The sequence below is a fragment of the Mobula birostris genome, chromosome 8 (assembly GCF_030028105.1).
Source record: "Mobula birostris isolate sMobBir1 chromosome 8, sMobBir1.hap1, whole genome shotgun sequence".
In the NCBI taxonomy this organism is placed as follows: domain Eukaryota; kingdom Metazoa; phylum Chordata; class Chondrichthyes; order Myliobatiformes; family Myliobatidae; genus Mobula; species Mobula birostris.
This window is the reverse complement of record NC_092377.1, coordinates 168,509,300-168,532,671: the sequence shown is the minus strand read 5'-3', so window position 1 is coordinate 168,532,671 and position 23,372 is coordinate 168,509,300. Positions and strand designations below refer to the sequence as shown.

Below are 23,372 nucleotides of genomic sequence, written 5' to 3'. Positions count from 1 at the left end.
TTCTCCCACCATCCCTGCAGCTTTCACCAGGGATTGGAATCAATTCCCAGCAAGAACGACTGATGTGGATGTCGAAGGTGCAGATTCCAACCTCATCATTTTCACTTTAGACAAGCTTACATCGATCCAAAGCTCTCCAGATGAAAAATGTGTTGGCTACAAAGTTGAGCTTCCTCTACACTGTCCTTTCAAACACACACAGGGAGATACATCCTGAGTCACGTACAGACTAAAGCAACCCCTACCCCATCAGACACAGTTACAGCACAGGTTCCCTCTACACTGACCCAGCAAACACTTCCAGGGCAGCTACATCACAGGTTAAAACTCCCTCTAACACACACAAAATGCTGGAAGAACTCAGCAGGCCAGGCAGCATCAATGAGAAATGTCAACTGTTTATTCCTCTCCGTAGATGCTGCCTGAGCTGCTGGGTCCCTCCAGCATTTTATGTGCGTTCCTCAAGATCTCCAGCATCTGCAGAGTCCCTTGTGTTTTAAACTCCCTCTACACTGTTCAATCACGTGTTTCCAGGGCAGGTACAATGGGTAAGACACAGAATAACGTTGCAGAGCCTCTTGTCTTTAAAGTTTAACCTGTATTGTCCTGTCAGGCACTCTCAGGGCTGGTACATCACTGGTGTCAGAGAGAGCAGCGCTCCTCCTAAACCTTCCACAAGAACAATAAATTGGTGGGACTTACACAGTTATGGGTTATCCACTTCCTGACTGCGCTGACAGGTGTCAATTATACAAGGGATTTATGGCCAGGCAATTCAAGGCAGGAAGTGGTTTACCAACTCAAGACGTAAATGACATTGGCAGTTCTACACTCATTTTCCATTCCTAGCCTGACTCAGGAAGGGTATCAGTAGAATCATTTAACACACCCTGATTGTCTCATCATTGCTGGGACAAAATTTTAATCAGGAACCTTCTATATTATTGGTAAATTATGGTAATATTTTATGTCTTGTACCGTACTTCTGCCGCAAAGCAGGAAATTTTTCAACATACTGATTCTGACGATTTGTACCCCTGGTAATGTAGGCGTGGGGGAGGCTGGTTTATGCACAGTAAGCTGCCTCAGGCAAAAATCAGCAGACTGTAAGGTCTATTTATTTTAACTGAGGACTTTGCTCATCCATTCTCTTGCTAAGAAAAGACAAGAACAAGCGAGTTCAGAGAAGCAGTGAGCAGGAGGTGGAAAATCTGAACCAAAGATCTTTGTCATTTCACAGCATTCCATGATCATCATTTGTCTGAGAGCCCTGTCGGTAACACACACACACACACACACACACACAGGGACACGGACACACACACACACACACACACACACAGGGACACGGACACACACACACACACACACACACAGGGACACAGACAGACACACACACACACAGGGACACAGACACACATACACACACAGGGACACGGACACACACACACACACACACACACAGGGACACACACACACACACAGGGACACGGACACACACACACACACACACACACACACACACACACACACACAGGGACACACACACACAATCTATGCCTGATGTGGAGTGCAGTGACCCACAGGCTGTGCAGTGAGGAACAGGGGCTGGAATCTGCTGCATCTTTTGTTCTGCTCTTTGCCTCTGGAATTAATGTGATGGGGAAGTTCTGCTCTCTGGGTTTGATGGGCTCGTTTTGAAACCTCACTGCACAGGAAGGATACTTGTCTCTGTGTGTTCTTTCAAAAAGGAAGTATGCAAGATCTTATCAACAATACAATAAAGCATGACAAGCTGACTCTCATAGCAAGAGCAGGCATCTTGGAAAATTAAGTCTTTGAGATAGTTTGAAGCCACTTTCAACTTTGGGACCAGCAGAGGTCCTTTGTTATAAATGAATTGTTTGGACCAGGGCAAAGAAAGGTTGAATTGTCTTTACTTTAATGAAGATCAGGGTACTGAGGTCAATGATTGAACTTACTGTCTCTCAGTTCAGATGATCTCACCATTACTCATACATTCAGTGCAAATCTCAATTAGGCCTAAGGGCCTTTCTCACCATTGGACAAAGGGCCTGCCCCCCGTCAGCAAAGGAACTGTCTCCCCAGTGGGATGAAGGAGTTGGATGAAGGGATCGTGTCCCCATTGGCCAAAAGTCTTGTCACCCCATTGCCCAAAGGGCTGTTCCCCCATTGGCCAAAGGAACTACCTCCCCATTGTCTGTAGGGCCATTTGCCTATGTGACCCTCCCTCAGTACTGCCCTTCCCACAGTACCATAGTAATTGAAAGAGCTCAGGCCTCAGTTTCAGGCAGGCCCCACAACGTGGTGAGAGAAGACAGTCCACCCACGTTCCAGTGGCTGATGTCTTGATATTTCCTGAAGTGGAAAATGTAAACCTCAAGATCACATAATCACATTTTATTTGGGAAGCCTATATCAAAAATGAAAGAAACCAGCTGGCATTTTCAGACTTTAGCTGTAGTTAATGAAGCTGCCCTTGCCTCCTGCTGATCTGCCTCACAGCACACAGAGCTGTGAAGATTTGTGTCTGTGCTTAAGGCACATGTTTGCTAAAACTTGACAAAGTGTGACGTTCCCCACCACTGTGGTCAGTGTCCACACAAAACCTCTCACCAGAGACCATCTGCTCTGCACTGAGTCTTGAGAAGCCAGAGAGAGTCAGAGGCGAGCCGAGAGCAGGAAACTGTGAAAGCCACTCTGACAAGAGCCTTTTCCATGACGCGTGCCTCTCTCAACAGGAGGCATCAAGAAGGTTGAAAGAGAGCAGAGAAAACTCAAAGGATGTTGCTGGTACTTGGGCACTTGAGAAAGGCTGAACAGGTTCAGACTTCACTCCCTGGAGTCTAGGAGAATGAGTGGAGATTTGATAGAGGTTTACACAGTTATGAGGGGAATAGACAGAGAAAATGCAAGCAGGCTTTTCCCACTGATGTTGAGTGGAACTAGAGCTAGAGGTTACGGGTTAAGGTTGAAAGGGGAAATATTTAAGGGGAACCTGAGGAGGAACTTCATTCATCAGAGAGTGGTAGGAAAGTGGAAAGAGCTGTCAGCGGAAGTGGTGGATGTGGTTTTCATTTCAACATTTTAAGAGAAATTTGGATAGGTGCATGTTTGGAGTGGTATAGTCTGGATGCAGTTTGACTGGATTAGGCAGTATAAAATTTGGCACACCCTAGATCGGCCAAAGGGCCTGTTTCTGTGTTGCTGTGTTCTATGTCTCTATGATGTGACTTTACTTCACTCCTGCCTGCAGCTGGAAGAGCTGGTGCAGGACACGGTGAAGCCTCACCACCTCCTCAAGGTCTATCCCTACAGACCAGAACACAGCAAAGTACTGAATCCACCCTTGGCCTGACATTGGTAGGAACAGCAGCTTCTGAGATCTTCCTGTGCACACCAAACCCTGTGCACAGAATGGGGAACCTAGAACTTTCATCCATAAAGCTGATGAGGACTGGACAGTTTAACACCAAGCACAGTGGAATTGTTCTTTGGATAAGACAATATGGATAGACATCAGGAGATGTGGATAAGGATATCACAGGGATTAACCTTGATCCAGTTGGAGAGAATGACAACACTGAACAGCTGATGCTTCACATTCCCTGCCCTCACTTCCCATATATTGTAAATGAGGGAGGAACATTTCTCCCTGTTGTGAGCACAGGTTCAAGGGGCTGAATGGCCTCCTTCTCTTCCAAGCCTACAATCAGACAGCTTTGAAGCAACATTCACGCCAGTCACTGAATTCTGGCCCACATTAACTATACATCACCATCAGCCCTGAACTCCTAACAGCCACAACACTGGGGTAACCAGTACGTCTGACACCTACACCCCTGGGGTAACGAGTACTCCCGGCACTCTCAACATTGGGGCAACCGGTACTTCTAACACCTACAACACCGGGGTAACGAATACTCCTGACACCCTCACCCCTGGGGTAATGAGTCCTGATACCCTCACCACAGGAGTAATGAGTACTACTGACTCCCTCACCCCTGGATTAAATAGTACTACTGACTCTCTCACCCCTGGGGTAACGTACTCCTGATTCCCTCACCCCTGGGGTAACGTACTCCTGATATTCTCATCCCTGGGGTAATGAGTCCTGATACCCTCACCCCAGGAGTTACCAGTACTCCTGACACCCTGACCCCTGGATTAAATAGTACTCCTGACACCCTCACCCCTGGGGTAATGAGTATTCCTGACACCCTCACCCCTGGGGTAATAAGTATTCCTCACACCTTCACCCCTGGAGTAATGAGTGCTCCTGACACCCTCACCCCTGGGGTAATGTACTCCTGACACCCTCACCCCTGGAGTAATGTACTCCTGATTCCCTCACCCCTGGGGTAATGAGTACTCCTGACACCCTCACCCCTGGGGTAATTAGTCCTGATTCCCTCATCCCTGGAGTAATGAGTACTCCTGACACCCTCGCCCCTGGGGTAATGTACTCCTGATTCCCTCACCCCTGGGGTAATGAGTATTCCTGACACCCTCACCCCAGGGGTAATGTACTCCTGATTCCCTCACCCCTGGGGTAATGAGTATTCCTGACACCCTCACCCCAGGGGTAATGTACTCCTGATTCCCTCACCCCTGGGGCAATGAGTACTCTTGACACCCTCATCCCTAGGATAATGAGTACTCCCGATTCCCTCACCCCAGGGTAACAAGTACTCCTGACACACACACACACACACACACACACACACCTGGGTTAACAAATACTCCTGATTCCCTCACACCCCAGGGTAACGAGTACTCTTGACACCCACACACCTGGGGTAATGAATACTCCTGGCACCCTCACCCTTGAGGTGAGGTGCATCTACTAAATACTGACTTGAAGAGGGTGAATACTTATGCAATCAATTATTTTATGTTTACTAATTGTAATTAATTTAGACCAATTTGTAGAAATTTGATTTCATTTTGACATGAAAGAGTTTTGTTCTGCTGATCAGTATTAAAAAAGCCAAATTAAATCCATTATGATTCAATGTTGTAAAGCAATAAATCATGAAAACCTCCAAGAGGGCTGAATACTTTTTGTAGGCACTGTACCTATAGAAGTTTGTTCAAGTTTTAGATGTTATGCCGGATTTTTGCAAACTCCTAAGGAAGTAGAGGCACTGCTGTGCTTTCTTCATAATCGCACTTGTGTACAGTATTGGACATAGGACGGGTCCTCCAAAACAGTAACACCAAGGAATTTAAAGTTTCTGATCCTCTCCACTTCTTATACTCCATTGAGGTCTGGCTCATGGCCCTCTCATTTTCTGTGCCTGAAGTCAATAATCAGCTCCTTGGTCTTGTCAAAATGGCTGTTGTGATGCATCTTGTGTGGTAGTGCTTGTTGCTCTTGCTTTCAGCTTCCAGTGCCGGCTAGCAGTCTCGTGAAAAGGAGAGCTGAATGTGCGTGTCTCTCCCTGCCCGTACACAGCATCTCCAACAACAAGTCTCATGTGGTGCCTCCTCGCTGGTGACAGCCAGAAACTGAACACCCATTGGATTCAGGCAGAACTACAGAGGACAGGGAGGAGGTCTGGCCTTTGCACACGTAGCACGCAGGCCCACATCCTGGTGCCAATGAACATGATCCAGCTATGAGTAAGTAGCCCCATAGTCTTGTGGGCAGCCTCAGGAGAGACAAAATCTATGGGAGTAAACCGAGACAGAAAATCCAGACTGAAGCCCCTAAGGCAGCTGGACGTCATTGAACATCCTTCCGGCAGCTCCTGCAGCCAAGCTGGTGGCAAACGTATCGCTTCACAAGCTTTCCTTTGGACTACACTGGTGAGGCCGAGAGGGGGATCTTGACGACTGGGCATCCCAAGATCTCCGTACCTCCTGCCCAGGCTTGTGCTCGGGAGACATCTCTCCAGTGCCGTTGTTCGCAGTGACAGAGGCAGCAGTTACGAGTGCTAAGACCTCACCGATTGGTGTAGATAACAGGCGCTACGGACTGTCTTCGACAGTGAGAGGGATATTCATGTCTCCCTGGTCAGCTACCTTCTACCTCAAGCTGGGCAGCCCCCAGCTAATAAGGTGCTGACCTGCCTAAGTCTTCCTGCTTCAATGGATGCTTGGAACTACAGTGTCGATAAGCAGACTGTAAACATTGCACCAGACAAAGACCACCAAGAAGGAAAAAGAAATCTCCAACCCTAAGTTTGGCAAGCTGGAACGTCAGGACCATGTGTCCTGCCCTTTCCAATGACCTACGACATGTCGATGAGAACAGGAAGACCGACATCATTGACTGCGAGCTCAAAAAGCTGACCATGGGCATTGCTGCAGGAGACCAGATTCCCCTCAGTCGGCAGCTTCAGAGAACAAGACCACACCTTCTTCCGGCAGGGGAAGAAACCAGAGGAACCGCAACTGCGTGGCTTTTACAGCGAGAAACTCGTGCTTTCCTCACTGGAACTGCCATCCAGAGGCACAGTGCACATCCTCTGCCTTGCCACTTCCTCAGGCACACTGAACATTCTGAGCGTCTACGCACCAACCCTCTGTGCCTCTGTGGAAACAAAGGAGCAGTTCTATCAGGACCTCGATTCCACCATCAAAAGGCTGCCTGCCTCTGAGAACCTGTACCTACTCAGAGACTTCAATGCCCCGGTAGAATCTGACCATGACTCCTAGCCTAGCTGCATCAGACACTTTGTTATTAAAGCCTCAAAAAGACAAACATCATGTGCCAAGATGTCAACAACACACCAAACATCTGCATAGGCGACTACACCTGTGACGTGATGGATCAGTTCACCTGTCCTGGCTCCACCATCTCAAGCAACCTCTCCCTCGATGTCAAACTCAGCAAGCAGATCTGCAGAGCAGCAGCAATGACATCTTGCCTTGCAACAAGGGTCTGGGAGAACTCATGTCGATCAAGAACACCAAGATGAAGCTCTACCAGGCCTGTGTCCTCAGTGCACTCCTGGTTGGCAGCAGTGAAACATGGGCGGCCTACTCGCACCAAGGGCGCAGCCTAATCATGTTCCACCTCCACTGCATCGGAACCATCCTGGACCACGGCCCAAGCAAGATCGTCCTTAACAAAAGCAGACATCACAAGCATGGTCGCCTTCCTCACTGGGGGTCGCCTATGATGGCTTGGTCTCGTCAGCTGCATGGAGGGCAGCCGGCTCCACAAAGACATACTGTGTGGACATCTCCGCATCAGCACCAGACCCACTGAAAGACCAGCCCTGCATTATAGAGATGCCTGTAAGCGCGACATGGAAGCAGGGAGCATTCTCCTACAGCCAGGGAAGTCATGGTAGCCGACTGCAGCAGCTGGAGACTGACCATCAAGGCAAGTGTAAAGAGGAGCGGGCAGAAGAGAGAAGAGCAGCAGGATGCCGAGAGACAGTGCAGACAGCTAAGGGAAGCAGCATCATCAGTTCCTCCACAGCCTGACACAACATTCATAGCCTGGCACAACCTCCACTTGCCTGGCACAACCTCCACAGCCTGGCACAACCTCCACTTGCCTGGCACAGCCTGGCACAACCACCACAGCCTGGCACAACCTCCACAGCCTGACACGACCTCCACAGCCTGACACAACCTCCACAGCCTGGCACAGTCTCCACAGCCTGGCACAACATTCACAGCCTGGCACAACCTCCACAGCCTGGCACAGTCTCCACAGCCTGGCACAACCTCCACTTGCCTGGCACAACCTTCACAGCCTGACACAACCTCCACAGCCTGACACAACCTCCACAGCCTGGCACAGTCTCCACAGCCTGGCACAACATTCACAGCCTGGCACAACCTCCACAGCCTGGCACAGTCTCCACAGCCTGGCACAACCTCCACTTGCCTGGCACAACCTTCACAGCCTGACACAACCTCCACAGCCTGACACAACCTCCACAGCCTGGCACAGTCTCCACAGCCTGGCACAACATTCACAGCCTGGCACAACCTCCACAGCCTGGCACAGTCTCCACAGCCTGGCACAATATTCACAGCCTGGCACCACCTCCACTTGCCTCGCACAACCTTCACAGCCTGGCACAACCACCACAGCCTGACACGACCTCCACAGCCTGGCACAACATTCACAGCCTGGCACAGTCTCCACAGCCTGGCACAATATTCACAGCCTGGCACAACCTCCACTTGCCTGGCACAGTCTCCACAGCCTGGCACAATATTCACAGCCTGGCACAACCTCCACTTGCCTGGCACAACCTTCACAGCCTGGCACAACCTCCACTTGCCTGGCACAACCTTCACAGCCTGACACAACCTCCACAGCCTGGCACAACCTCCACAGCCTGGCACAACCTTCACAGCCTGGCACAACCACCACAGCCTGACACGACCTCCACAGCCTGGCACAACATTCACAGCCTGGCACAACCTCCACTTGCCTGGCACAACCTCCACAGCCTGACACAACCTCCACAGCCTGGCACAACCTCCACAGCCTGGCACAACCACCACAGCCTGGCACAACATTCACTTGTAAAAACTGCAGCAGGTCCTACCACCCCAGAATTGGACTGTGCAGCCACCGCAGGCATTGCAACTCTACAACGAACTGACCAGGAGTGCACACTATGTTTTCATTGTCCTTTGAGACCGATGGATGTCATCACGGTCTTGCTGACATTGAGTGAGAGGTTTTCATTATGGCATCACTCGGCCAGATTTTCAACCTTCCTCCTATAACCTTCCACCTTTATTATCAAAGATGCGCCTGACCTGCTGAGTTCCTCCAGCATTTTGTGGGTATTCCTCTGGATTTCCATCATCTGCAGAATCTCTGGTGCCCATGTGAGAGGTGGTCACTCCAGTGCTCAAGGGAAGAGTGGCTCAGGTCGTGGAGTCAGACAGCGGTGAGGTTGGCATTGTCTCTCCTTTCCTGGAAGGGTATGTATCACAACACAGGCTGGTGAGCTCGGAGCTTTCTCCTTTCAAGTCTGCTCATCATGTTTTACCTTCTCAGCTTTATCCAGAGGAACACATTCAATGCTCGTGTTCCCCATCCTCCCACTACACCGACACCTCATATTGGTGGCAATTGACTGTAAAATGTGGAGGTCAGTTCCTTACACTCCAGGCCCAACACCATCACTGTTTCCATCTACAATGCCCAGCGCAGCACTAAAAGGCCTATCTTGGCTGCTGGAACACGATCCTTATCTGGCTTCTATTTTGACACTGTGCTCTTTCCCAAATTAAAGCCAATACACCCACAGTGGCCACTTTACCTAATAAAATGGCTGTGACGTATTTCTGTACATTAGATTATGAGGACACTCAGTCCTCGTTTATTGTCATTTAGAAATGCATGCATTAAAAAAATGATACAATGTTCCTCTGGAATGATATCACAAGAAACACAGGACAAACCATGATTAAAACTGACAAAACCACATAATTATAACATATAGTTACAACAGTGCAAAGCAATACTGTAATTTGATAAAGAGCAGACCATGGGCACGGTAAAAAAAAGTCTCAAAGTTCCGATAGCCCAACATCTCACGCAGACGGTAGAAGGGAGAAACTCTCCCTGCCATGAACCTCCAAGCATGGAAAACTTGCTGATGCAGCGTCCTGGAAGCACCCGACCGCAGTGGAGTCTGATTCCGTCCGAAAACTTCAAACCTCCGACCAGACCTCCGACACCGAGCACCATCCTCTGCCAAGCGCTTCGAACCCGCCCCGGCCGCCGAGCAACAAGCAAAGCCGAGGACTCGGGGCCTTCCCCTCCGGAGATTCTGGATCACACAGTAGCAGCAGCAGCGAAGCGGGCATTTCAGAAGTTTCACCAGATGTTCCTCCGTACTCTCACGTCCGTCTCCATCAAATCAGGATTGTGCACGGCACCCTACTTGACAAATAACAGACATCACCACCGGAGTGGCTGCTGCGAGCTGCGTCGCGCTGCCATCTTCTCCTCTCCTTCCTTGAATATTCATGGACTTCTGCTGTATAACCCATCTACTTCAAGGTTTGATGTGTTGTCTACTCGGAGATGTTCTTTTGTACACCACCGTTGTAACATGTGGTTATTTGAGTTACTGTTGCGTTTCTGTCAGCTTGAACCAGTCTGACCATTCTCCTCTGACCTCTCTCATTAACAAGACATTTCTTGCCCACAGAACTGCTGCCCATTGGATGTTTCTTTTTGTTTTTCATATCATTCACTGTTATCTCTGGAGACTGTTGTGAGTGAAAATTGCAGGAGATCAGCAGTTTCTGAGATACTCAAACCACCCTGTCTGGCACCAACAATCATTCCACAGACAAAGTCACTTAGATCACATTTCTTCCTCATTCTGATATTTAGTCTGAATAACAACTGAATGCATTGAGTTGCTTCCACATGGTTAGCTGATTAGATATCAAGAAGGTTCAGTCGCTCAACATTCAAGATGAGGAAATAAATTGTATTAGACGTTGGCTTTGTGGGAGAAGCCAGAGGGTGGTAGGAGACGGTTGCCCCTCTGACTGGAGGCCTGTGACTAGTGGAGCGTCACAGGGGTTGGTGCTGGGTCTGTTGTTGTTTGTCATCTATATCAACGATAATTTAGTTAACTAGATCACCAAATTTACATATGACACCAAGATTGGGGGTGCAGTGGACAGTGAAGAAGACTATCGTGGTTTGCTGAAGGATCTGCATCAGCTGGAAGAATGGGCTGAAAATGGCAGATGGAATTTAATGCAGACAAGTGCAAAGTGTTGCATTTCAATAGCACCAACCAGGGTGGGTCTAACACAGTGAATGGTAGGGCAGCGAGGAGTGTGGTAGAACAAAGGGATCTAGGAATATCGTACCATAATTCATTGAAAATGGTGTCACAGATTGATAAGGTCATAAAGAAAGGTTTTGACAGATTGACCTTCATAAATCAAAGTATTGAGTGTAGCAGATTTCTACAGGGGCACAATTGAGAGCATCCTGACTGGCTGCATCACTGCCTGGTATGGGAACTGTACTTCCCTCAATCGCAGGACTCTGCAGAGAGTGGTGCGGACAGCCCAGCGCATCTGTAGATGTGAACTTCCTACTATTCAGGACATTTACAAAGACAGGTGTGTAAAAAGGGCCTGAAGGATCACTGGGGACCCAAGTCGCCCAACCACAAACTGTTCCAGCTGCTACTATCTGGGAAACAGTACCGCAGCATAAAAGCCAGGACAAACAGGCTCCAGGACAGCTTCTTCCACCAGGCCATCAGACTGATTAATTTACGCTGATACAATTGTATTTCTATGTTATATTGACTGTGCTGTTGTACATACTATTTATTATAAATTTCTATACATTGCACATTCAGATGGATACGTAACATAAAGATTTTTACTCCTCATGTATATGAAGGATGTAAGTAATAAAGTCAAGTCAATTCAATTCAGACATTGCTGAGATTTAATTTGGAGAATTGTGTGCAGTTTTGGTCACCTACTTACAAGAAAGATGTAAATAAGGAAGAATACAGAGAAAATTTACAAGGACGTTGCTGAGTCTGGAGGACCTGAGTTATAAGGAAAGATTGAATAGGTTAGGACTGTATTCTTTAGAACGTAGAAGATTGAGAGGAGATTTGATAGCGGTGTACAACATTATGAGGAGTATCAATAGGGTAAATGCAAACAGACTTTTCCCCTCAGGTTGTGTAAGACTACAACTAAAGGTCATGGGTTAAGGGTGAAAGATGAAAAATTGAAAGGGAACATGAGGGGAAACATCTTCACTCAGAGGGTGATGAGAGTGTGGGCTCAGCTGCCGACACAAGTGGTGCATGCGAGCTCGATATCAACATAGTTTGGATAGGAACATGGATAGTAGGGGTATGGAGGGCTATGGTCCCCATGCAGGTCAATGGGAGTAGGCAGTTTAAATGGTTTGGCATGGACTAGATGGGCTGAAGGGCCCATTTCTGTGTTGTAATTTTCTATGACTGTGACTCCATATCTGCATTAACGTACAGATGTACTAATAAAGAGGCCACTGAATGTGAGTTGTTCTCTTTGGTTGGAAATCCCAGGCAGTCAGGAGGAGCGCCTGGGGGGTAGTTTTCAAACATCAGAGGTGCAGAGGGACTGACTCCCCAAAGGTTAACTTACAGGTTGAGTCAATGGTAAAGAAGGCAAATCAATGTTGGCATTTATTGTAAGGGTAATAGAATATAAAAGCAGAGAGGTAATGAGAGCCTTTATAAGACACTGGTCAGGCTGCACTTGGAGTATTGTCAACAGTTTTGGGTCCCTTATCTCAAAAAGGATGTGTTGTCATTGGAGAGAGTCCAGAGGAGGTTCATGAGAATGATTCCGGGAATGAAGGAGTTAACACATGAGGAGCGTTTGGCAGCTTTGGGCCTGTACTCACTGGAATTTAGAATAATGTTGGGGGATTTCATTGAAACCTACCAAATGTTGAAAGGACTAGATAAGGTGGATGTGGAGAGGATGTTTCCTGTGGTGGGGGTTTCCAGAACTAGAGGGCACAGCTTTAAAATTAAGGGACAACCTTTTAACACAGAGGTTAGAAGGAAATTTTTTTAGCCAGAGAGTAGAGAATCTGTGGAATGTTCTGCCATAGACTGCGGTGGAGGCCAAGTCCATGGGTATATTTAAGGCGTTATTTGATTGTTTCCTGATCAGTCATGGCATCAAAGGATATGGCGAGAAGGCAGGTGTATGGGGTTGAGTGGGATCTGGGATCAGCCATGATGGAATGGCGGTGCTGATTCGATGGGCTGAATGGCCTAATTCTGCTCCTATGTCTTGTGGTCTTATGATCTTATGGATATCACTAGGGAGAGAACTGATCCAAAACTAACCACTCTTCACCACACATGAGAAAATCTGCAGATGCTGGCGATCCAAAGAAACACGCAGAAAATGCTGAAGGAACTCAGCAGGTCAGGCAGCATCCATATAGTTGTTTAGGTAATTGGTAAAAAGAAAGTATTTCCACTCCAGTGTGAGTCAGTCGTGCTGGTAACTGAACGAGTTGGGTTTCTGCCAAAACTAGGGTGAGTGGGAGCATTGATGCCACCCAAAGTCACCACTTTTCAAGAAAAAGCAAACTCAAAAGATTTTTCATTTTCTTGAAGTGTTTTACAACCTGACTTCAGAAAGAGTTCTCTGATCAGTGAGAAGTTATTGAGGTACAGGTACTGATGGGACGGAGTGGGAGGGTAGTTTCTGAGGTGAGGTGTTGTTACGGAACCTCTGGATGCTGTTAACACATGGTCTCGAGATCTTCAGTTCCATTTTCATGGGCCAGAGGTTCCCAGAAGTCAACGAGCCATTGCATTTTTCAAAGAAGCTTTGTTCAGACGGTGACGAGAAGACGTACCGGACTGATATAGATGAGCTAATTGAGTGGTGTCGCAGCACAACCTTGCACTCAACATCAGTAAGACCAAAGAACTGAATGTAGACTTCAGAAAGGGTAAGATGACAGACACACGCCAATCCTCACTGAGGGATCAGAAGTGGAAAGAGTGAGCTATTTCAAGTTCCAACATCTCTGAGGATCTAACCTGAGCCCAACATTTCTATATGACTATAAAGAAGGCATTACCGTGGCTATATTTCATTAGGGGCTTGAGAGTTAGTACGTCACCAAAGTCACTCGCTAACTTCTACTGATGTACTACGGAGAGCATTCTAACTGGCTGGTATGGGGGGGTGGGGGTACCGCCACTGCAAAGGATCAAAATAAGCTGCAGAAAATTGTAAGCACAGTCAGCTCCATCATGACACTCCCCAGCATCCAGGACAGCTTCAAGGAGCAGTGCCTCAAAAAGGCAGCATCCATCATTAAGAACCCCCATCACCTCTTCTCATTGTTACCATCAGGGAGGAGGTACAGAAGCCTGAAGGCACACACTCAGCGATTCAGCAACAGCTTCTTCCCCTCTGCCTTCTGATTTCCGAAGGGACATTGAACCCATGAACACTACCTCACTACTTTTTTCTTTTTCGTTCCCTCTTTTTGCACTACTTACCAAATTTAATTTAACTTTTTAAAAACTGTCACTTACAACTTTTATTATGTACTTCAATGTATCGCTGCCACAAAGACAACATATGCCTGATTCAGATTTTGATAAGTAAATTTAAATCAGCTGGTTCATGCAAACTGTAATCTGATAAACTGTAGATAATCTAGTTAATAAAGCTAGTTAGTTATTAAAGGTTATTCTGAGCACATTGACAGAGACACCAAGTACTTCTGCAAATATTGAATACTTTTCTTTATTTATCTGGATACAATGTAGAACAGGTCCTTCTGGCTCTTTGGGTCACACACCCCAGCAACCCTCGCCTAATCACGGGACAATTTATAACGACCAGTTAATGTACTCCGGACGTTTGGACTGTGGAAGGAAACCCAAGGAAATCCCGGCCATTCCACTGGGAGGACGTACAAACTCCTTACGGAGGATGCTTGAACTGATCTCTGAACGCTGACGCCCCGAGCTACAATAACGCTGTGCTGACCACTATGCTGCCGCAGCACTGAATATTTCCATCCTGAGGAAGTGTCTTGACCCAAAAACTGTTTACTTCTCTCTTTAGATGCTGCCTGACATGCCAAGTGCCTCCACTACTCATAAGTGCTGCTCAAACCCTCAGGCTTCCGCTGATTTCTGGCACCTTGTACGCTTGCTGCAGTCCCTCAGATTCACACTGCAAGTACCTGCCTACACTTTGTGTGGTGAGGGATTTCATGACAGTTCCCTCTCTGGTCTTGGCAGTTCCTCTCAATATTTCAGAGGATTCAGCATTTTGTAACCACCTTACTGATGACGTCAGAATAGGATATTTTAATATTCATTTTAATATTGACTGCAGAATGATGGAACAAGATGAAAAGTGAAAGCTCATTTTTATCTTGATGGTCCTGTAACACGAAACAGCTTTGTCCTTTTGAACGTTTTCTATTATCTGCAGTCCCAGATTTCCAAGTCCTTTCATATGTAGAATTATTTCCCACCTTCATTCGGAAAGGTCAGGAACTGAATATAGCCCAGGCTACGAGCTCAATTTCTAAGTAATTCACAATCTTACACACTGATCTGTCCCACAACAAAGCTGTTTTCAATCCTTAGCAGCTGGACTTTTCCTTCTGTCAGCTCTGGCCACTACCTGACTGCCCTCACACCAGGGTCTGCAACCCTCACGACTTGACACACGAACAATGAAACATACTCCGAAATGTGCTGCTGGCATTGGATCAAATCAGCAAGATGGTGCTAGGCAGCCCGCAAGTGTCACCACGTTTCTGACACTAACATAGCAAACCCACAACGTACAAACCCTAAGCAACCCTTGGAATGTGGGAGGAAACTGGGACACCAGGAGGAAACACACGTGGTCACAGAGAGGGCATACAGACAGCAATAGAAATGAACCCGGGTTGCCAGGGCTGTAAAGCTTGGCGCAAAACACTATGCTATCATTTCATCCATTTTCCATTACATATCCCACTTACCAGACCATAATCATCAGATATAGGAGCAAAATGAGGCCATTTGGCCCGTCGAGTCTGACCCATTTTCCCCCTCAACCTCGATCTCTTGCCTTCTCCCCATATCCCATCATGAACCAAGAATTTATCAACCTCCACCTTAAATATACCCAATGTCTTGGCCTTCACAGCTGTCTGTGGCAATGAATTCCACAGATTCATCACCCTCTAGATAAAGAAATTCCCCTCACGTCTGTTCCAAATGGACAGCCCTCGATTCTGAGGCTGTGCGCTTTGGTCCTAGACTCACCCACCATTGGAAACATCCCCTCCACATCCACTCTATTGAGGCTTTCACACTTTCTATAGGTTTCTATGTTTTTGCAGTTTACATGCTTCTGTAGATATTTTTTAAATATTGGAAGAGCCTCCGCCACAGTCTCAGGCAATGAATTCTAGATTGCAACCACCTGTGCTGCTGTGCCACCCTACAGTATCCCTGTAGATGTACTCTGCCGCCTGCTGAAATGATACCAACTCACCGAAGCTGCACATCACTCTGCGTGCACACTGCATGCAGTAAAATCACCAAGGATGGCATCTCAGCCTGCTTCTATCCCAGAGAAGCCTTTCATCACAACTCCTTCTGAAATATATCCATGGATTTTTCAGATTGAAAACATTTCCCTGTAACAATAACTTCAGACCTCTTTCTGAAGGGCTGAAATGGCTAACACGAGAGGACGCAGTTTTAAGGTCCTTGAAACACACACAACACGATGGAGGAACTCAGCAGGTCGGGCAGCATCCGTGGAAACGATCAGTCAACGATTCAGGCCGTAACCCTTCGTCAGGACTGAAGAAGGAAGGGGCAGAGGCCCTATAAAGAAGGTGGGGGGAGGGTGGGAAGGAGAAGGCTGGTAGGTTCCAGGTGAAAAACCAGTAAGGGGAAAGATAAAGGGGTGGGGGAGGGGAAGCAGGGAGGGGACAGGCAGGAAAGGTGAAGAAGGAATAGGGGAAAACACAATGGGTAGTAGAAGGAGGCGGAACCATGAGGGAGGTGATAGACAGCTGGGGGAGGGGGCAGGGAGGGGAAGGGAATTACAGGAAATTAGAGAATTCAATGTTCATACCAAGGGGCTGGAGACATCCCAGACGGTATATGAGGTGTTGCTCTGCTGGTTTTTCACCTGGAACCTACCAGCCTTCTCCTTCCCACCCTCCCCCCACCTTCTTTATAGGGCCTCTGCCCCTTCCCTCTTCAGTCCTGACGAAGGGTCTCGGTCCGAAACGTTGACTGATCGTTTCCACGGATGCTGCCCGACCTGCTGAGTTCCTCCAGTGTGTTGTGAGTGTTGCTTTGACCCCAGAATCTGCAGAGTATTTTGTGTTTAAGGTGCTGGGGAGTAGGTACAGAGGAGATGTCAGGGGTAAGTTTTTTACACAGAGAGTGGTGAGTGCGTGGAATGGGTTGCCGGCGACAGTGGTGGAGGCAGATATGATAGGGTTTTTTAAGAGACTCCTGGATAGGTACATGGAGCTTAGAAAAATAGAGGGCTGTGGGTAACCCTAGGTAATTTATAAAGTAAGGACACGTTCGGCACGGCATTGTGGGCTGAAGGGCCTGTATTGTGCTGTAGGGTTTCTATGTTCTATGTTTTTTCGCTGCCTGTGAGAGATTCTGGATCCTGTGTAAGTGCAGCTGAGCCGTTCCTCCACCAGCCCTTCTCTCCCCACCAAAACAATAGTACAATGAAGTCCATACACCCGGCAGGAAAACTTAGCCACAGACCCCACAGCAGAAATCCTCCAGACATGATAGTCATGATAGATCCTCTGACAAGAAGGATGGAGTTTTAACCATGTAACTCACTGCTGTTAACCCTAAATATCCAAACTGTACCCATGGTTTACATGAGCTCCAGCAATCTAGCCTGAGGTCAGGACACTTGGTTCTTCTTGCAATCAGATGCAAAATGCTGGCGGAACTCAGCAGGTCAGGCAGCATCTATGGAGGCGAATAAACAGTCGAGGTTTTGGTTCAAGATCCTTCATCAGGACTGGAGGGTAACGGGGCAGAAGCCAGAACGAGATGGGGGGGTGAGGTGAAGGAGTACAGCTGGCAAGTGAGAGGTGAGAGCAGGTGAGGAGGGAGGTGTCGGGGTGGGGGTTGGAGGACAAAGTGAGAAGCCGGGAGGTGATGGGTGGAAGAGGTAAAGGACTGAAGAAGAAGGAATCTGATAGGAGAGGACAGTGGACCATGGGAGAAAGGGAAGGAGGAGGGGCAACAGAAGGAAGTAATGGGCAGCTGAGTAGAAGAGAGGGGGTGAAGAGAGAGGCAGAATGAGGAAAGGGAAAAGAGTGAAGAGGAGGGCGAAAAATTACAGGAAAATGGAGAAATCACTGTCAGCTTGAAGGAATATGAGAAGTTGCTCTGCCAGCCTGAATATGGCCTCATCGAGGGGTCTGTAAGCCAGCATGTTGGAAAGGGAATGGGAAGTAGAATTAAAATGGGTGGTCACTGGGAAATCTCACCTGTTCTGGCGGACAGAGTGATAGTGTTCGATGAAGCAGTTCCCCAATCCTTGCCAGGGGCTCTTCAATGTAGAGGAGGCCACATTGGGAGCCCCAGATACAATCTGCAGTCTTTGCAGACATATTTCTTGTTCTCCCAACTGAATTCCGTACTCCTATAAATTTTAGAAAATCCTTTTTCTTAGTGTTTGTGTTAAAAGCAATGGGGAGGGGTGGGGGTGCTGTGGAATGTCCAGGTTGTTCAAACCGTCTGGTGTGTGCCAGTGTTCCCATTCAACACAAACTGGTCTAGCTGACTGCCCAGCTTCCTGTTCCTGTCTCTTACATATACTGTACATCTAGACACTAGTCAAAAGCTGCAGTCAGTCACCCAACCACTCCTAACCAGATTTATTACCGACGATCACATATCATCAGACACCCTGCCTCAGTCTCCTAATCACAAGTAGAGATATCTCAGAATATGTCCTTTTTGAATAATTATGTAGAATTGTGCACGAACTGAACAGAAGTGAGAGAGAATCTCCCTTACCGGCCTTGTGTGTACTGTACAATGTGTTCTCCTCCATTTCCACAGAGTTATTCTTTGTCTTCTTTGATCGCTGTGTAGAGTCACTCTTACATAGCCCAGGCCATTCGTTCCAATGCATCTAGAAGGACAAACATCATCATCAATATCATGTGCTGTGTCGTATGACGCCATCATTATGTGCCGTGTCGTATGACATGGGTGATCATGGTCTCATGACCATGATTGTCCTTGGCAAAGTTTTCCACAGAAGTGGTTTGCCATTGTTGCCTTCTGGGCAGTGTCTTTACGAGTTGGGTAAGCCCAGCCAGTATCAATACCCTTCAGAGATTGTCTCCCTGTCATCACTGGTATGCAGCAACTGCTCATATGACCATCCACCACCTACTCAACGGAGGGCAAACTGGCACCAGTAAATGATATCAGTCAGAAAAAGATCTCAGCCAAACATAGAACAGTACAGAACCAGAACTGGTATTTCAGCCACCAATTTTGCATCATGCTAATTAAACTAGTAACTAAATTCTTAACTAACCTAATCCCTTCTACCTGTATCCCTTCATTCCCCGAAATTTCAGATGCTTATCTCAGAGCTTCCTTAATACCACTATCATATCCGCCTCCACCACCGCCCTGGCAGATATATCCAGACACCCACACCCTCTGTTCAAAACTTGCCCTTCCCGTCTGCTTTGAATTTACTCCCTCTCAGTTTAAATGCTGCCCTCTGGTATTAGGCATTTCCACCCTGGGGACAAAAGATACTGACTGGATTTTGCTGCCCAGAATCTCACCATTTTATAAACTCCCATCAGGTCTCCCGTCAGCCTGCACCACTCCAGGAAAAACAGCCCAACTTTGACCAACCTCTCCTGGGAGTACATACCCTCCAATCCAGGCAAAGTCATGGTGAACCTCTTCTGCACCCTCTCCACACCCTTCCTGTGATGGGCAACCAGAAATGAATGCAATATGACAGAGCAACCCACAGAAATTGCTGGAAGAACTCAACGGGTCAGACAGCACCTTTGGGGAAGAATAAACAGCCATTGTTTCAGGGCAAGGCTCTTCATCAGGACTGGAAACGAAGGGGACAGAAGCCAGACTTAAAAGGTGAGGGGAGGGGGAAGATGTATAAGCTAGAAGGTAGTAGGTGAGACCAGGTGAGGAGGGAGATGGGTGGGTGAGAAACTGGGAGGTGATAGGTGGAAAAGGGAAAGGGCTGAAAAAGAAGGAATTTGATAGCTAAGGACAGTGGACCATGGGAGAAGGGGTAAGGGGAGGGACACCAGAGGGAGTTGATGGCAAGTGAGGAGAAGAGAATAGGTAAGAGGGGAGACAGGATGGGAAATGGAAAAGGGAGAAAGGGGAAGGGAGAGAAATTGCTGGAAGTTATAGAAATTGATGTTCATGTCGTCAAGTTGGAGGCTACCCAAATGGAATATGAGGTGTTGATCCTCATCGTGGCAGTAGAGTAGGCTATGGACCAACAAGTTGGAATGGGAATGCGGACGGGAATTAAAGTGAGAAATCCTGCTGGCTGCTTGTTGTGTGCATTGCTCTGGATTCCCAGCTTCTACTGAATCTCTTGTGTTTATAATTTACTGCTGATGTGGTCTCATCAGAATATTACAAGATAACTCCCCAGCTCTTGAGCTCAGTGTCTCAAGCATGCCCTCCACCTTCTCTAGCAACCTGTCAACCCATGCAACTACAAACATACTTTCAGGGAGCTGTGTGTTGTGAATTGTGCTTAACCTCCAGACCACAGCAGGGGTACGGGAGAAATGAGAAGCTTTGAGGAGGGGTTAAGCTGGAAATGATAACGTTCAATTTTTTGAAGTGTCAGCACAGGGAAGAAGAACATACATATTGTGTAAAAGTTGTTTTGACAAAATGAATGACAAAATATTTCCCAGCACAGAGACTGAAAAGAAAGCATGGTTGTGGGGGAGAGGTATTGAGACGAGATTTCAGAATACGTTTAATATTTGGTAAATTCAGACCTAGAAGGCATGTGCAGAGAACTGTCTGACCTGTTCCTCCAGCATTACCTTTAAACCCAGGATGTCAGCCCACTGGAGTCCTTCCCACCTGATTCACACGACAGTCGATAGCTCTGTATTGCTCTTGCTTAGTGCAATTTCTAAGTGTGTAATCTATGTTAATCTTTTTCTGAATATTGTGTATCTGACGCTCTGTCTGTGGTGCTGCTGCAGATTAGTTTTTCATGGCACCTGTGCGTACACAGGCTTGTGGTGGTAACAACAGACGATTGATGAAGGGTCTCAGCCCAGAACGTTGACAGTTTACTCCTCTCCACAGATGCTGCCTGACCTGCTCAGTTCCCTCAGTGTTTTGTGTGTATTGCTCAAAAGTTCCAGTAGCTGCAGAATCTCTTGGTGTTTACAAAAATAAACTTGAAATTGACCTTTATGCACACCAGAACAGAGAGACAAAAGTCTGAATAGGAGTTCTGTTACTCCTGGTTTAACAACAGGTGTGTCACACAGAAAGTTGTCATCCAGATCTTGGAATACATGTTCAGTTTACATAGAGCATCGTGTTCAGTTCTAATTACCTCATTATAGGAAGGATATGGAGACTTTAGAGAGGGTGTAAAGGAGATTTACCAGGATGCTGCCTGGATTAGAGAGGGTGCAGAGGAGATTTACCAGGATGCTGCCTGGATTAGAGAGGGTGCAGAGGAGATTTACCAGGATGCTGCCTGGATTAGAAAGGGTGCAGAGGAGATTTACCAGGATGCTGCCTGGATTAGAAAGGGTGCAGAGGATATTTACCAGGATGCTGCCTGGATTAGAGAGGGTGCAGAGGAGATTTACCAGGATGCTGCCTGGATTAGAGACCATGCCTTATGAGGATAGGTTGAGTGAGCTAGACTGTTTCTCTTTGGAAAGAAGGAGGATGAGAGGTGACTTGATAGAGGTGTACAAGATGATAAAAAGGCATAGATAGAGTGAACGAAAACCAATTTCCCCCGGGATCAATAAAGTATGACTATGACTATGACTATGTGGACAGCCAGAGGCCTTTTCCCAGGGTGGAAACAGCTAATATGATGGAGCACAACTATACGATAACTGGAGGGAAGTATAGAGGGGATGTCTGACGTAGGATTTTTTTGCACAGAGAGTGGCGGTGTGTGGAATGCCCTGTCAGGAGTGGTGGTAGAGGCAGATACATTAGGGACATTTAAGAGATAGGCACACGGATGATAGAAAAATGGAGGGAAGGGTTGGTGATCTTAGAGTAGGGGTTAAAGGGTTGGCAGAATATTGTGGGCCGAAGGGTCTGTTCTGTGCTGTAATGTTTTATTTTCTAAGTTTTATCTCTGATCTCTATTCTTTGACTAAAAGAAAACATTTCTTTATCAGAGACTCCATTCTTTCCATGTGTATATATTTCCATAGCTTCCTGTTTGGATTCTCTGTTACAGTGGCTGCTAGTTCCTGATGTGCCTAGCCAATATCCCAGGGCTGCACCCTAATGGTTATTTTTTGTTTATTTAGAGACACAGTGTACAACAGGCCCTTCCAGCCCGACAAGCCGCACCATCCAGCAGCCCACCGATTTAACCCCAGCCTAATCACAGGTCCTACTAATTGGTATGTCTTTAGACTGTGGGACGAAACCAGAGCAGCTGGTCATGGAAAGAACATACAAACTTTTTGACAGTAAACTTGTTAACACCAAACATATCTTGCAGTTGTCTATCATTTCTGGTTTAAAAAGTTATTTGTCTCGTACTAAGATAGACATTGGTAACTGAAATAGGTTATGACACATTGAAGTGTGAGGTTAGCATGTGTTGCCTCTGGAAGACAAAAGACAAGAGATCTTCCTGTGGTTGATCAGTCTGATTTGTTCAGATAGCTTGTATTTTGCTATTTATCTATTGAGATACAGCAGGGATTAGACCCCTCTGGGCCTTCAAGCTGCACCCCCCAGCAACCCTTGATTTACCCTGGGGGTGGCACCGTGGTATAGCGGTTGGCACAATGCTTCACAGCACCAATGACCCGAGTTCAATTCCCACCACTGCCTGTAAGGAGTTTGTACGTTCTCCCCGTGACTACACGGGTTTCTGATGGCTGGTCCGGTTCCCTCACACAGTCCAAGGATGTACCAGTTGGTCGGTTAATTGGTCATTGGTGATTAGGCGAGGATTAAATTAGGGTTTGCTGGGCAGTGCAGATCGACGGCCAAAGGGCCTGTTCCACTTTGGATAAACCTAACCCCAGCCCAATTATGGGACAATTTACAGTGACCGTTTACCTGCCAACCAGTACATCTTTGGACTGAAGGAGGAAACCGGAATGCCTGTAGGAAACTGGAGTGGCTGTAGGAAACCAGAATGCCTGTAGGAAACCGGAGCGCCTGTAGGAAACCGGAATGCCTGTAGGAAACCGGAGCACCTGTAGGAAACCGGAGTGCCTGTAGGAAACCGGAGCGCCTGTAGGAAACCCGAATGCCTGTAGGAAACCGGAGTGCCTGTAGGAAACCGGAGCGCCTGTAGGAAACCGGGGTGGCTGTAGGAAACCGGAGCGCCTGTAGGAAACCAGAGTGTCTGTAGGAAACAGGAGTGCCTGTAGGAAACCAGAGCCCCTACAGGAAACCCACACATTCCATGGGGAGGTCAGACAGCCTTCTTACAGAGGACATCAGAATTAAACTCCGAACTCAGACGTCCCGAGCTGTAATAATGTTAGGCTATGCTGCCGTGGTGCCCTAATGTATCAATTCGGCTGTGGTTGGGAGGGTAGGACACTTGCTTTGAGAACCAGATGTTCC

The 23,372-nt window shown here is 47.4% G+C and overlaps 1 protein-coding gene across 1 annotated transcript in view; it reads right to left on the bottom strand.

Moving 5' to 3' along the window:
- Positions 1-23,372, bottom strand: part of dok2l (docking protein 2-like) — an 83,151-nt gene that overhangs the window by 21,384 nt on the left and 38,395 nt on the right. Inside the window, exon 3 of the mRNA XM_072267271.1 lies at positions 18,564-18,681. Coding sequence (XP_072123372.1) covers positions 18,564-18,681 — 118 coding nt within the window. The remainder of the gene's footprint in view (positions 1-18,563; positions 18,682-23,372) is intronic.